The sequence below is a fragment of the Aulonocara sp. 'chitande type north' Nkhata Bay genome, linkage group LG1, assembly GCF_057382095.1.
Source record: "Aulonocara sp. 'chitande type north' Nkhata Bay isolate Kocher_YH1m ecotype deep benthic linkage group LG1, A_spYH_male_GT1.1, whole genome shotgun sequence".
Taxonomy (NCBI): domain Eukaryota; kingdom Metazoa; phylum Chordata; class Actinopteri; order Cichliformes; family Cichlidae; genus Aulonocara; species Aulonocara sp. 'chitande type north' Nkhata Bay.
Window position 1 is genome coordinate 41,723,500 of NC_141344.1, and position 15,305 is coordinate 41,738,804.

The following is a 15,305-nucleotide window of genomic DNA, read 5'->3' on the forward strand; positions in this document are numbered from 1 at the left end:
ATCGGCTGGCTTCTAAATCACCTTCTCACTTAAAAACATTCAATTCAATTCAATTTTATTTATATAGCGCCGAATCACAACAAAGGTCGCCTCAAGGCGCTTCATAGGTAGCAAAAACATGTGCACTACTTGTTCTTGTCTAGTGACATGTGACTGCAATTCATGCTGAATCATAAATATTCTGAATATTCTGAAATCAGTAAACACCAATGGAATACCAAAGTTCCTGGACTGAAAGATGTGTATTACACTGAGATAACAGAATCACATGACACCACTGCACTTTCAACATTAAGAGTTTTGCAGACTGACAGTCTCATGGAGAAGAACTTTGGCAGACAAAATGTTGGCAGGTTACAGGTGTGAATAGAAGACTTAAGATTAGAATATACAGTCACCAAGGAGCATTGTGGGTCTTAAAACCTCTGCAGATGTCATACTGTTGTCCTCCATTCAGATATCAGTAGCAAAGTGACATCTTCAAACTCATTTGGAAGGTAACTGCACATAAAACCTTCATGTCCTGACTTAGTGATGGTAAACCTATATTAACTTTGTTAGAAATGACTCACAGTGGACAAAAGAGTTCTTCTAACCAGGGTAGTCATTCACTCATTATTATTACTGCATACATTTCTCTATATATACACAATGAATAATTTGAAATGCACTACACACTTTACAGATACCAATAATACAGGAGGTTGTGATTTGCTGCAGTTATGGCAGGTGCAAAACAAACTGTTTACAAAAGCATCAACAGAAATATTTGGTGCACTGTGAAAATCCAATCCTGTGATTAGAGGGTAGAACACCCACTGAGTGGCTATACCAAAATGACTGTCAGAACTTGGGAGCAGAGTTGTGTTTAAGCTCTAGGGACCTTATTTGAACTGGAAACAAAGCTCTTTTGGGAACTCGGCTGCTGCTGCAGTGTGTGAGAGTATATTACTGTGGGAGGACTATAAACATGTCTATAAGAGAAGGGGTGGAGCTCTGTATATAGACTACTTTCACTGTGAATGCATGCATCTGTTAGCATGTCTGGTATCAGACTGTCTTGTATAGTTAGAGCTCCTCAGCCATCTGCAGCAGAGAGTTGATGGCAGCATCCTTGTTGCCTTGCTGTGCGTCCAGTACAGTGCGAACCACCTCTTTATCCAGGTTGGGGAACATGTCCTGCAGAGCCTTAAGGTCCTGCTCAGTGCATGGTAGGCCCTGGTTCCCAATTGCTGGCATGGTAGTTGGCACTGCCATAGGCATCATGCCCTGGTTGTAGACCGCAGGAACTCCTAGGAACACAGATGACACTGCTTATACAAGAACCAGCTTTTAACTTATTAGATACAAGGTTTCACTGACTGACCTGTGATGGGCACGTATCCTACTCCTTGTTGATATACAGATGGCATAAAGACGACAGGCTGAGTCATCATTCCTGCTGGTAAAGACTGGCACAAAGACAGGGTTAACAATTTCACTTCATGGAAATAAATGAAACAGAAATGAAAGATGGTTTTCAAGATATTTCCTGACAGTGAAGCAACACTTGATCATTTTGAAAGCCTTTTCCTTAAAACTAAATCAAAATGAATAATAGATATTACAGGCTATCATGTTCCAAGCTTTCAAGATTAGTTTTGTTACACTATACAAAACAATTTATGGAAACTTTGTCATTGTCCAAATACTTCCGGGAATAATAAACCGACTGTGGATCCATAGTAACAGCATAACCAAAACTCAATCTGTGATTTAACACACAGACGTGTGATGCACTTTCCATCTTATCTGATGAAGGGTGCGTGTAAATGTCCTCACAGCAAAAGACATAACCAGGTTGATCATGCCCTCCTTGTCGTCACCCTGCCGTCCACTCAGGCTGAACCACTCATCCACCACTCTGCCCTCCCTTAGGCCTTCAGGGATGGTGACATGTGTCCATGCTATCCTGTCATCCATAGAAAATGCTCTCTGTACATCAACACATGGAAACAATTATCAGGTCAGTGGATAAATGCAAATGTATACTGCTGGATCATTAACAGCAGAGTTCAAATTCAACGGTTTCTTCATTTGTAAGGCTTTAAGACAAGGAAATTACCAGAGTATGAAAACAATTCACACAACAGTTCAGCTCAGAATATAAGATGTGACCAAAACGTTCTGGGAAGAGGCCCATAACAAACAGCTTGCCTGATTTAAATTTAGCTGTCTCTCCTTCAAGCTTGTTTGGCACCAAATATCAACAACAGTTTAAGGCACCTTATACTGTAAGGCAGGGCTGCCCAATCCCAGTCCTCGAGAGCTACTATCCTGCAGCTTTTAGATGCATCCCTACTCCAACACAGCTGAATCAAATGGTTTGATTACCTCTTCAGCATGCCATCGTGTTTGGCAAAGGCCTGATAACAAGCCATTCATTTGATTCAGGTGTGTGGGAACAAGGATGCATCTAAAAGCTGCAGGACGGTAGCTCTCGAGGACCGGGATTGGGCACCCCTGCTGTAAGGTAAAGACCCTACAAGAAAACCCAACGACTAGACAACCGCTTATGAGCGAGCACTTGGTTTTTCCTTGGTGAAGGAAAAACTCCCTTTTAACACAAAGAAACCTCCAGCAGAACTAGGCTCAGTGAGGGGCAGCCATCGTTAAAAAATTAATTAATTAAAAGAAAAACTGCCAGTCACTGATGAGCTGATGTAATTTCACCATAGACCTCAACCTCAAGCAGATAAACTTTCAACTTCTGTTTCAAATTGACTACATTTTGTGATAATGGATCATAACTGGCGGTGAGAGTGGGGTCTCTTGTTAGTGCCAAGCAGTTTGGAGAACATCCAGCACGTATTTCAGAAGAACAAAAAAAGAAGTACAAGAACAAGTACAAAGGGACATAACAGGACTTCCCCCGAGAGATCTAAAAGGTAAGAGTCATGCTGAAGATGGTCCAGAGGCGCATTAGAACAGGATCTTTAGATTTTGTAGGCCTTTTCCCTGAACCTTATGATTACACCCTATATCATCAATAAATATGCACTGTTGATAGAGACAGAATGTAAGAAAACATAGTTTCAACTGTAGTTTCATTTACTTTGTCCATCCTTGACAACACATTTCCTCATTTGAAGGGTGAAACTACAGAAACAAGGAGCTAGGAGAATTGTAATAGCACTGACACGGCATTATGTCCAGGAATACTATGCAAATAAAATCTAAGCATAAAAGCAGCCCAGATAGTTTTCCCCTGGAAATCTTAAGTAAAAAAATTACTGCTTAACAAATAACCTTGTAACTTTTTAGTAGCGTTCACAATACTGTCACATAATAAAACTGAAAAAAATATTAGGGTTATTCAAAAGTAATTTCCATCCACCATTTCACCCCCCTGACATACGTAGAGCTAGAGGAGTATTCCTGTAACCTCCACAGAGCTGTGTTTACTTGGCTAGCACATTACCAACTGCTAACCTCCACCTTTGTAGCCTGCTCGTACTCAACAATGTGTTTCTGCCTCCAAGTGGTAAAAGACAAACAATTTCTTTCACCTTTAGAAGGAAGAGTTTTCTTGCATATTTTGTATAGTACTGTGCTTTATTGGAGGATGTTGAAGTAGCTGTTTTTAAATCGCATTGCATTGGATTTTCTCTTACAAATGCAGTTTGTTTTTTGGATGATACCGTACAGGTGCACCAGTGGATGACCTATTATGTTTTTCTTATAAAAAAAGTAAAACACCCAGCACGCCCCTGCGGGCGGTTTATCCTTCAAGCTCGGGTCCTCTACCAGAGGCCTGGGAGCTTGAGGGTCCTGCGCAGTATCTTAGCTGTTCCCAGGACTGCGCTCTTCTGGACAGAGATCTCCGATGTTGTTCCCGGGATCTGCTGGAGCCACTCGCCTAGCTTGGGAGTCACCGCACCTAGTGCTCCGATTACCACGGGGACCACCGTTACCTTCACCCTCCACATCCTCTCGAGCTCTTCTCTGAGCCCTTGGTATTTCTCCAGCTTCTCGTGTTCCTTCTTCCTGATATTGCTGTCATTCGGAACCGCTACATCGATCACTACGGCCGTCTTCTTCTGTTTGTCTACCACCACTATGTCCGGTTGGTTAGCCACCACCATTTTGTCCGTCTGTATCTGGAAGTCCCACAGGATCTTAGCTCGGTCATTCTCCACCACCCTTGGGGGCATCTCCCATTTTGACCTCGGGACTTCCAGGTTATACTCGGCACAGATGTTCCTGTACACTATGCCGGCCACTTGGTTATGGCGTTCCATGTATGCCTTGCCTGCTAGCATCTTGCACCCTGCTGTTATGTGCTGGATTGTCTCAGGGGCATCTTTACACAGACTGCACCTGGGGTCTTGCCTGGTGTGATAGACCCCAGCCTCTATGGATCTTGTGCTCAGAGCTTGTTCTTGTGCTGCCATGATTAGTGCCTCTGTGCTGTCTTTCAGTCCAGCTTTGTCCAGCCACTGGTAGGATTTCTGGATATCAGCCACCTCCTCTATCTGCCGGTGGTACATACCGTGCAGGGGCCTGTCCTTCCATGATGGTTCCTCGTCTCCCTCCTCTTTCTTGGGTTTCTGCTGGCTGAGGTATTCACTGAGCACTCGGTCAGTTGGGGCCATCTTCCCAATGTATTCTTGGATGTTCGTTGTCTCATCCTGGACTGTGGTGCTGACACTCACCAGTCCCCGGCCCCCTTCCTTCCGGTTAGCGTACAGCCTCAGGGTGCTGGACTTGGGGTGAAACCCTCCATGCATGGTAAGGAGCTTTCTTGTCTTTATGTCAGTGGCTTCTATCTCCTCCTTTGGCCAGCCTATTACCCCAGCAGGGTACCTGATCACGGGCAGGGCGTACGTGTTGATGGCCCGGATCTTGTTCTTACCATTCAGCTGACTCCTCAGGACTTGCCTGACCCTCTGCAGGTACTTGGTGGTTGCAGCTTTTCTAGCGGCCTCTTCATGGTTCCCATTTGCCTGCGGGATCCCCAGGTACTTGTAACTGTCCTCTATGTCTGCAATGTTGCCTTCTGGTAGTTCAATCCCCTCAGTTCTGACTACCTTCCCTCTCTTTGTTACCATCCGACTACACTTCTCCAGTCCGAACGACATTCCAATGTCATTGCTGTATAGCCTGGTAGTGTGGATCAGTGAATCGATGTCTCGATCAGTGAATCGATGTCTCGTTCACTCTTGGCATACAGCTTGATGTCATCCATGTACAGGAGGTGGCTGACAACTGCTCCGTTCTGTAGTCGGTATCCGTAGCCAGTCTTGTTAATGATCTCACTGAGGGGGTTCAGGCCTATGCAGAACAGCAGTGGGGACAGAGCATCTCCTTGGTAGATCCCGCACTTGATGGTGACTTGTGCTATGGGCTTGGAGTTGGCCTCTAGTGTTGTACGCCACATCCCCATTGAGTTCCTGATGAAGGCTCTTAGGGTCCCATTGATCTTGTACAATTCTAGGCATTCCAGGATCCAGCTGTGGGGCATTGAGTCATAGGCCTTCTTGTAATCAATCCAGGCAGTGCACAGGTTGGTCAGTCTGGTCTTGCAGTCTCGGCTGACTGTTCTGTCTACCAGTAGCTGGTGTTTTGCGCCTCTGGTATTCTTGCCAATTCCTTTCTGTGTCCCGCTCATGTATTGACCCATGTGCCTGTTCATCTTAGCTGATATGATGCCTGACAGGAGCTTCCATGTAGTACTGAGGCAGGTTATTGGTCGGTAGTTTGAGGGGACCGGTCCCTTCTTGGGGTCCTTGGGGATCAGGACCGTCCGGCCTTCGGTTAGCCATTCCGGGTGTCTCTCGTTAACTAGCAGCTGGTTCATTTGTGCTGCCAGACGCTCGTGGAGTGCAGTCAGCTTCTTCAGCCAGTAGGCGTGAACCATGTCGGGCCCTGGTGCTGTCCAACTCTTCATACTGGAGACCCTTTCTTGGATATCTGCCACTGTGATGGTTACTGGACCCTGTTCAGGGAGGTCGCTGTGGTCTGCCCTCAGATCCTCTAGCCACTGAGCATTGCCGTTATGGGTTGCATCCTTCTCCCATATGCTCTTCCAGTATTGCTCCGTCTCCAGCCTTGGTGGTGCTGTTCTCTTATTGTTCCCTTGCCACTGAGAGTACACCTTTGCTGGTTCTGTGGAGAACAGCTGGTTTATTCTCCTGCCTTCTATCTCTCTGGTGTACCTCCTCAAGCGGCTGGCCAAGGCTGTGAGTCTTTGCTTGGCAGTTTCCAAGGCCTCAGGTATGGACAGCTTGCTGTATTTCTTAGGCACCTTATTTGTCGCACCTTGCTGCAACTCCGTTAGTTGGCTAACCTCCCTCCGTGCTACTTTGATCTTATATATATATATATATATATATATATATATATATATATATATATATATATATATATATATATATATATATATATATATATATATATATATATATATATGGCTTTAGGTTTGATAGGGACAATGAGGGAAAGAGAGAGGGGAAGACATGCAGCAGAGGGTCTCAGGTCGGACTCGAACCTGGTCTGGCCGCTCCCAGCTTTGCTGCATATGCTCCCCTGCTCATTCCAGTGAGCTAAACCGATGCCCGACCCATTATGTTGTTCTAATTGTGTTCCATCTTCTTCTTATATTCCTCCTATTTTCTCCCCGCTTCTTTTTTCTTTCTGTCCTTTTGTTTTTTTCCTCTGACTGTCAGCTCTGTTATTGCCATATTTCACAGCTTTTGGCCATACTACCTTGAGCATGCCCAATCTCATCTGATCTCGGAAGCTAAGCAGGGTCAGACTAGGTTAACAGCCTGAGCATACCAGGTATGTATGCTTGGCTCATCTACTAACCTGAAAGGTTGGTGGTTTAATCCCTAGCTGCTCCAATCTGCATGGCAAATATCCTTGGGCAAGATACTAACCGCAAGTTGCCCTCCAATGTAACAGTTTGTAACAGTTTGTAACAGTTTGTAACAGTCACACCCACATCAGAGTGTGACTGTTACAAAGCACTTAAGATTAAAAAAGTGCTTCTATGAACGGATGAATAGAAACATGTTTTAAACCGCTTTGAGTACTCAGGTAGAGTAGAAAAGTGCTATATAAGAACCAGTCCACTTACTTGCACAATATGATAATGTTAAAATGAAACAGACAAATAGATAAAATGAAAAAAAAGAAGAAAACAAAGAAGAAGACCCTATAGAGCTAATCTTTGAAAAGCTGTGCCCATGTCTAACCATTCAGAAGAGAAGCTCTGTGACCTCCTCACCTCATCAAAGATCTCCAAGTAGAAAGAGTCAACCCCAGGAGGCACCGTGCACTGGATCACCTTGTTCCAGCGTGGGTTTTTGGCTCCATTATGAGCAGTTGGTGTCTCATAGACAGCATAGCCCAGTCTGATCCTACAGTATGGATCCATTCGGGTCATACCATAGTTTTTAGCCAGTTTGGCCTACACAATAAAACAAGACAGGTGGCTTCAATTAACTGATTAATTTAAGATTTGTGTATTACAGTATAGCTAGCACGTGTACTCCTGTGTTTAATCTAAGTTACACACAAAAACATAAACACTAACTAAAACTTAGTTTAGTTTATCAAGATCCCCATTAGCTCCTGTAATAGCAGAAGCTACTCTTCCTGGGGTCTGAGGAACTTTTTAACCAAAAGGTTTTTCAGACATAAAACATGAACTACATGAAAGACAAAAAAGATTTCCACGCCACCACTGGGTTAGTGAACTGACCTCTGCATTAGACTAGTTCAACAAGGAGGAAACAAAATAAACCTGTCTGTTAACTAGCACATAGAATATGGATGAAGATCCAAAAAAATAACAGTTTGTTATAAATAGGGATGGGTATCGAAAACCGGTTCTTGTTGAGAACCGGTTCCCACTGTTTCAAATCCTTGGAAGTGTTTGCCATTTTTGCAAACGATTCCCTTATCGATTCCAGTCGCCCCGAATGACGTCACCACGTCGCGGAGCGTCATTTACCCGGCAGGAAACACGGCGCCAGCGGCTCAAATGCTCAAAAGCTTGGTTATACTTTACGAGAACGGATGACAACAGGGCAACTTGCAATACTTGCAAAGTAGATACTTCATTTAAGGGAGGAAACACTACGAATATGCAAAAGCATTTGCTCACAAAACACACGATGACCTTAAAGGAATGTCGTGTTTTTAATTCCGCTCCGGACTCGTGAATCTCAACCCAGCAGCAGCGGTAATGTTTGCACCTCCTCTCCTGTTAATGCGGCACGTAAATAATCAACTAACAGTGCATATTATGTTAGCGCAATCTGCCTTATTACAAACCTGCCATTACTGTGCATTTAGGTGACCATGATGAGACAGAGTCTGGCTCAGATGCTGGCAGTTCTCGCTGCAGTCTACCGGTAGCGTCTCCTTTCAGGCCAGGATAGACGAATGTCACCGAGCAGTGACTCAGTTTGTGGTCAAAGGCTTGCACCCGTTTGCCACAGCAGATGCCCCCGATTTCACTTTGGTAAGTGAATGTGTTTAATTGTAGGCAGGGACATTACTGGATATTCTTGTGTAATTGCTACAGAATAATTTATGTTACACTTTGTTATTGCTACAGAAGAATATTTATTTTATTATTTTACATTTAAATTTTTTTTCCTGGGGACCCTGTGACACCCCATTGAAGAGCCGCAGGCTGGATCTCTTAAGATCTCACTGTTGGGTTTGTAAGGCCATGTTACTCCTAAATTTGTCTCTTGTTCAAAGAGAAGATATAAAACAAAGTTCTAAGCTAATTGACTTTAGTGTTCTCCTTTTTTAAAAATAAGAATCGATAAAGAATCGAATCGTTAAACAGAATTGAAAATGGAATCGGAATCGTTAAAATCTTATCAATACCCATCCCTAGTTATAAAGAATTTGTGGCACTTTTGCTATAATGACTTTTCAGTTAAAATTTAGAACTTAACAAACTAAACAAGAAGCTTTTATGTGTAACATAAAAGAACAAGCTGTTGGTGTGTATATTTTATCCACAATGGTACAAATACTGAAATGACATCCAGTTGTACTTCTAATAGTGAAGCTGTGCTCACCTGGACCACTGTAATGCTAAGTCGTCCTACAGTGCTTATGGAGCCTCCATACTGCAGCTGCCTGGCTGCCTGCGCATCCAGCTGGACCTGCTGCTGCTGCTGAGTGGGAGTGATTCGCAGAAAATCCTGTGGAAGCTCCCCAATATACACCTGAAAGCAAAAAACTGGTTTAAGTTTTACCCAGAAAAACCAGCATAAAGGGGGCTGGAGGAAGAGAGGATTGCTTGGTGCTATACTAAGAGAGATACTAATTCATGCAAATTATTTAACATTGTATGTATTTTTTGAGAGAGAGAAAAGAACAAAATACAATCTATGGAAGAGAGAAACCAAAAGTTACTGACATGCAGTATGTAGTATTGCCATATAACTTAAATATGGGATAAATGAAGTGCTTATTGAAACTAAGATGAAGGCGAAGAGGAGAACAAGTGGAAAACAAATGAAGTACTCTAGCAGGGTGATCCAACCCTGACTACAAACTCAGAGCTGGTTCCACAGGAGAGGGTCAAGTAAGCTAGAAGCTCTCCCCCATTTCTACTTTTGAAATCTCTCAGAACCACAAATAAGGAGAGGAAAGTGCTCTATTGAGAAAATATAGTATTATGAGGTCTTTATAGAGTATATTCATTCAGGTCTTTGTATGTAAATGTAAAAAATATATATACCGTATTTACCGCACTATAAGGCGCACGTAAAATCCTTAAATCTTCACAAAAATCGACAGTGCGCCTTATAATCTGGTGCGCCTTATGGATGAATTTTGGTTTGTGCTTACTGACCTTGAACCGGTTTTATGTGGCACACTGTGCTCAAAAATCTGTCAAAATTTTTTTTAGAGGACCGTTGCCAGGAGCCTCGCAGAGTAATACGTACTGTGCTTCAACACAACATTCCCGTGTTGTGTGTGTATAACGACTCCAAAATGGCATATTTAAGCGTATTTTAACCTTCGAGCAATTAGTTATGCAGAAGAAAATGGAAATAGAGCAGCTGTGACATAATTCGGCATTAATGAGTCGATGGTGCGCAAGTGGAGGAAGCAAGAAGATGACCTAAAACAAGTAAAGAAGACCAAAAGGAGTTTCCGAGGGAACACGGTGCGATGGCCGCAGTTAGAGGACAAAATTGAACAGTGGGTTATTGAACAGAGAACAGCAGGCAGAAGTGTCTCTACAGTCTCTATTCGACTCAAGGCAACAGCGGCAGCACATGACATGCAGATCAGCGACTTTCGAGGGGGACCTTCTTTGATGAAAAGGCATAATCTCTCAATCCGCACAAGAACTAAAGTCTCACAGCAACTGCCAAACGATTACAAAGAAAAGTTGGCCATTTTCAGCACCTACTGCCAGAATGAGATCACTGAAAAGAAGATCCGGCCAGAACACATCACTAGCATGGACGAGGTCCTCCTCACCTTTGACATCCCCGTGAACCGTACTGTTGAGAAAACAGGGACCAGTACGGTATCTATATGCACCACAGGGAACGAGAAGTCATCCTTCACTGTAGTTCTGGGCTGCCAAGCTAATGGCCAGAAACTACCACCCATGGTCATTTTCAAGAGGAAGACTTTACCAAAAGAAAAGTTTCCGGCCGGCGTCATCGTCAAGGCTAACTCAAAGGGCTGGATGGACGAGGAGAAGATGAGCGAGTGTTTGAGTTCATGTCAAGAGACCGGGTGGCTTTTTCCACAAATCTCCGTCTCTTTTGATCTACGACTCCATGCGCGCCCATCTCACCGAGGCTGTCAAAACCCAAGTGAAGCAAACTAATTCGGAGCTTGCCGTCATTCCGGGTGGATTAACCAAAGAACTCCAACCACTAGATATTGGTTGTTCAAAGTTAAATTACGAGCTGCGTGGGAGCATTGGATGACAGAAGGCGAACACACATTCACCAAAACAGGGAGGCAACGCCGAGCAAGTTACGCCGCTACCTGCCAATGGATCATGGATGCTTGGGCTAAGGTATCATTCATTCATTCATTCATTTATTTGTTCATTTTCAGGCACAACAAATACCTTTATTGAACATAAAATGCACAAAACATCAGTCTCAAGTGTCGTCCGAGCTTTCACGAAGGCTGGAATAATCACTGAACAGCTAAGTAACAGCAACAAGACTGATTCAGACAATAATGAGAGGGATCCGGGCATGCTTGATGCTGAAATTGCCCAGCTGTTTACCGTAACTCAGACACGGAAGGTGAAGAGTTTGAGGGAATTGTGGAAGTTGAATGTACTGGAAAAAGTAAGTGTATTTTTCAATATTTAATGTGTTACAGCTTAACAGTGTTAAGAGTTACTGTGAATGAGCTTAATAAAGGTCAAGTTATCTGACTGTTTTGTTTGTCTTAATGCGTCATATAATACGATGCGCCTTATGTATGAAAACAGAGCCAGTCTTCAACAGTGCGCTTTATAATCTGGTGCGCCTTATAGTGCGGTAAATATGGTACTGTAACCTTATTTTGGGGCAAAGTCAATAAATATTTGAAGCAGTTTTTATCTTATTTGACTGGTGATGTACTAGTGACGACAGAAACGTAAGTTAATTTAGATAATGCTTCAAAAGTACTACCCGAAAAAGTCCCCAGAGGTATTTCTAGGTTACTGCAAGAGTCCCGTCTACAAGCAGGACTTCGGTTAACGTTACATTCTTAGACACCCGTATTCAAATGAGGGTTGGTGGACTTAATCGTGTTTTACATATCAGCATGCTAATTTGAACTCTAACTAGCAGGTACAACCTACAGTCAATTAAGTGAGTCATGATGAGACTTTTGGTTTTTTGGTTTGGTTTGGGGGTTTTTTAACTTTTGTTGAAATTGTTTGAGAGGTGTTGATTTATATGTATGGCTCACTTGGAAGACATCTTGGTGATGCTGCTGAATTTTAGTTAGCTACACTTAGGTCCATCACTTGTTGTAGAGAGACTCAGTTTTTGTAGTTATCTAGACCACTACAGTTGAAAATCCTTTCAATCAATGAATGACAATCAATGACATGCGTGATGTCACAAACATCACCACATGCTTTAGTTTGTTTGTTCTGAATAATAGCCTCGTGACAGCCTTCCTTGCTGTCATCTGACATCTCTTGGGTTTCATATTCACAATTACAGTGAAAAGTTACAGAATACAAAATTCTTCACTCTGAATCAACTTCAGATATCATGGCTGCTTTATTTGTCACGTAATAACAATGCAACAGGACCCATTTAACCTGTCTAAACAATTAATTCCAAAATTTTTGGTAAAAACTCCAGAATTAAAACTTAAGGTATGCATTCTGATCACATATTGTCCGATTTAAAATCCAATGTGGTGGTTTACAGACAGAAAACTTTGTCCAACAAATTCTAACTATATAATGACGGATCTTTTTACTGCTCTGACCAATCCAAATGAATTCACTCAGTGGGTGCAAATGCTGCTAGCAGTGTTCAAGCATGAGTCTTTTTCCCCAGTCATTACAGCCGACTATATCTCTCACTTTCTGTCTTCCACGAGTGAAACTGTACAAGAGAGAAGGAGCAAAGAATGTAGCATTAAAAAACTGCAAGACATAGTGGGGTAAATCAGTTTGTCTTCATCTACCCGAATAAACACAGAAAATGATGCGAAACTTATTGTCGCTAAGAGCAGGACTTTTTAGGATTTTGTGAGTTTAAAAGACGTAAACCATGCCTTTAATATGTTTATCTAGCCTTTCTTCCAACATTTTAACGTAATGCTAGCACGTGGAAAATATTGCACGTGAACACCGTTTTGCTCAAGTCTCAGAACTTCATTAACTTGTAATTAGTCGGTTTCTGAGTAATCATTAGATCAGCTCACCACAAATCAAAGGCTTAATTTTTTCTGACTCTTTGTAATCACAAAACATCCGGGGTCCTCTAAGCAGCAACACAGAAACTGGAATTCAGCTTCCCAGATCTGAAGCACGGGAGTGAAACTGTTCTTTATCGTTTGTTGTGTAACACGGAACACGTCAGTGTTGCTATCCTGGCAGCTTAATCCTTGAGTTGCTATTAGCTACCTAAGCTAACGCTTATCCGTTAATTACTTTCGTCGACGTTTTGAATGACGGGTATTGAATGCTAAGCTAGTGTCCGTGCTGTGCAACTCTTTCTTGATCATTTAATGAACCAGAACTACAATCCAGAGCAACGCCTAGCTGTGTGCGTGCCAGTGCGAACAAACTAGACAAACACCGAGGTCGCTACCTGTCCCCTCTGGGTGCTGATGGTAGTTGCCATGTCGTCTCCTCTTTATCGGGATTTTCTATTTTTTCTTAAATCACAAGCTTGCGGCGTTGAAAAACAAAACAACATATACTGTCCACTACAACGGATGTTTACCCTTCGAAAGACCTCCTCTTCCTGCTTGTTTTTTTATATATGTCATGTGACAACCAGTGTTACAGTGCTTTACCGCCACCTACTGCGTTGGAGTGGGCAATAGACCCACTCTAGCCAAACCACCTTCAAGATTTTTCAGTTACTACAGAAGGTGAAGAGTCACACCTGATCCACAAATGAATGGAATGCATTCAGTGGCGGTCCAAGGCTGTTTGGCGACCTGGGCGAGCACCCCCCCCCCCCCCCCCCCCATAACAAACAGCAAACGACTAACAAACAGCCATCATAATTCATCATACAATGAGAATAGGACAAATCAACAATTGACACTGACTAATTAATATTGTGCTGAACACAGTCCAAAAGATTCAGTAAGCTACAAAGGAAAGTGGCAAACAAACGTAAACAAAAGTTTTCACTATCACTACTAATTTTTTTTTTCACTATCACTACTAATTAATGTTATCTTCTTGTATCCCTGTTGTGGCCAGTGCTATCCTCTATGTTGTTGCATGCTGGGGCAGCAGGTTGAGGGTCACAGATGCCAACAGACTAAATAAACTGATCCACAATGCCGGTAATGTTGTGGGGATGGAGCTGGACTCTGTTAGGGTGGTGTCTGAGAGGCGAATGTTGTCCAAGATAAGGATAATCATGGATAATACCTCCCACCCATTCCATGAAGGCTTGGCTACTCACAGGAGCACGTCCAGTGAGAGACTGAGATTACCAAAAAGCACCACTGACCGACACAGGAAATCATTCCTGCCTGTGGCCATCTCCCTGTACCACTCCTCCATCTAATGCACTGTAAACACTGCAAAAGATACACTTTTTATACACGTTCTTTTCTATTCTGTAATATTCTTGTAAATTTTCTTGATATTTATTTATAATCACCTCTGTTAATCCTTGATATTTATAATTGAGTGATCTGTATATATTAGTGCTATTTCTTAAATGTGTAAAATCTGTAACATAATGTATTGTTTGGAGTTTAGTCTGTTACTGTTGCTATTTCTACAATTTCTTCTTGGAGTAATTGTAACCCACATAATTTCCTTAGGGATTAATAAAGTATTCCGATTCTGATTCTGATTGTTTCAGGATAGATGACCTGCCATTATCCAATGACACATCTGCTTACCTGTATCTTTTGCTCGTTTCTCCTCCTCTTCTTTTCTCTTTTTTCTAAACTGAGAACCTGATGGCTTTGAACTTTTCTTGTCCATTTTCCATTGGTTTTAATTTTGCACTCCAGTATGAACACCCATCCCACAACCCGAGGATCACCACAACATGACCTTATAAATCTAAACCTTAGTTCACAGATTTGCTTTGTTAAGGGTTTATTTCTGGGATTTCGCACAACCCAGGATTCAAATCATGAATACATTATGGGCTTGGATTTATAACATTGGTAAATGGTAAATGGCCTGCATTTGTATAGCGCTTTTCTAGTCCATAGGACCCCAAAGCGCTTTACACTACATTCAGTCATTCACCCATTCACACACACATTCACACACTGGCGATAGCAAGCTACATTGTAGCCACAGCCACCCTGAGGCGCACTGACAGAGGCGAGGCTGCCGGACACAGGCGCCACCAGGCCCTCTGACCACCACCAGTAGGCAAACATGGGGTTAGTATCTTAGCCCAAGGATATTTGGCATGCAGCCAGGATGCAGCCTGGGATCGAACCACCGACCTTCTGATTAGCTGATTAGAGCCCATTTCATTCATAACATTATGAATGAAATGGGCTCTATTTGGAAGCAGCCGGTCCATATATATAAAACACCCAGCACGCCCCTGCGGGCGGTTTATCCTTCAAGCTCGGGTCCTCTA

At 42.8% G+C, this 15,305-nt stretch overlaps 1 protein-coding gene across 1 annotated transcript; it reads right to left on the minus strand.

Moving 5' to 3' along the window:
- Positions 1 to 38: 38 nt before the first annotated feature.
- tollip (toll interacting protein) lies at positions 39 to 13,566 on the minus strand. Its single transcript, XM_086296758.1, has 6 exons — positions 13,320 to 13,566; positions 9,087 to 9,236; positions 7,271 to 7,453; positions 1,822 to 1,974; positions 1,367 to 1,451; positions 39 to 1,292 (listed from the first exon to the last, which is right to left on the minus strand). The coding sequence occupies exons 1-6, from the start codon at positions 13,350 to 13,352 to the stop codon at positions 1,069 to 1,071; spliced, it is 828 nt and encodes a 275-aa protein (XP_086152884.1). The 5' UTR covers positions 13,353 to 13,566; the 3' UTR covers positions 39 to 1,068.
- Between the last annotated feature and the right edge of the window lie 1,739 nt (positions 13,567 to 15,305).

Bases quoted from the DNA above. Each gene is read 5' to 3' on its own strand.
- tollip (XM_086296758.1), bottom strand. From the start codon at position 13,352: ATGGCAACTACCATCAGCACCCAGAGGGGACAG. The intron at 1,975-7,270 runs GTGAGGAGGTCA...GTTGATGTACAG, and splicing joins ACTTGGAGATCTTTGATGAG to AGAGCATTTTCTATGGATGA. The intron at 1,293-1,366 runs GTCAGTCAGTGA...CTGTGTTCCTAG, and splicing joins AGGATACGTGCCCATCACAG to GAGTTCCTGCGGTCTACAAC.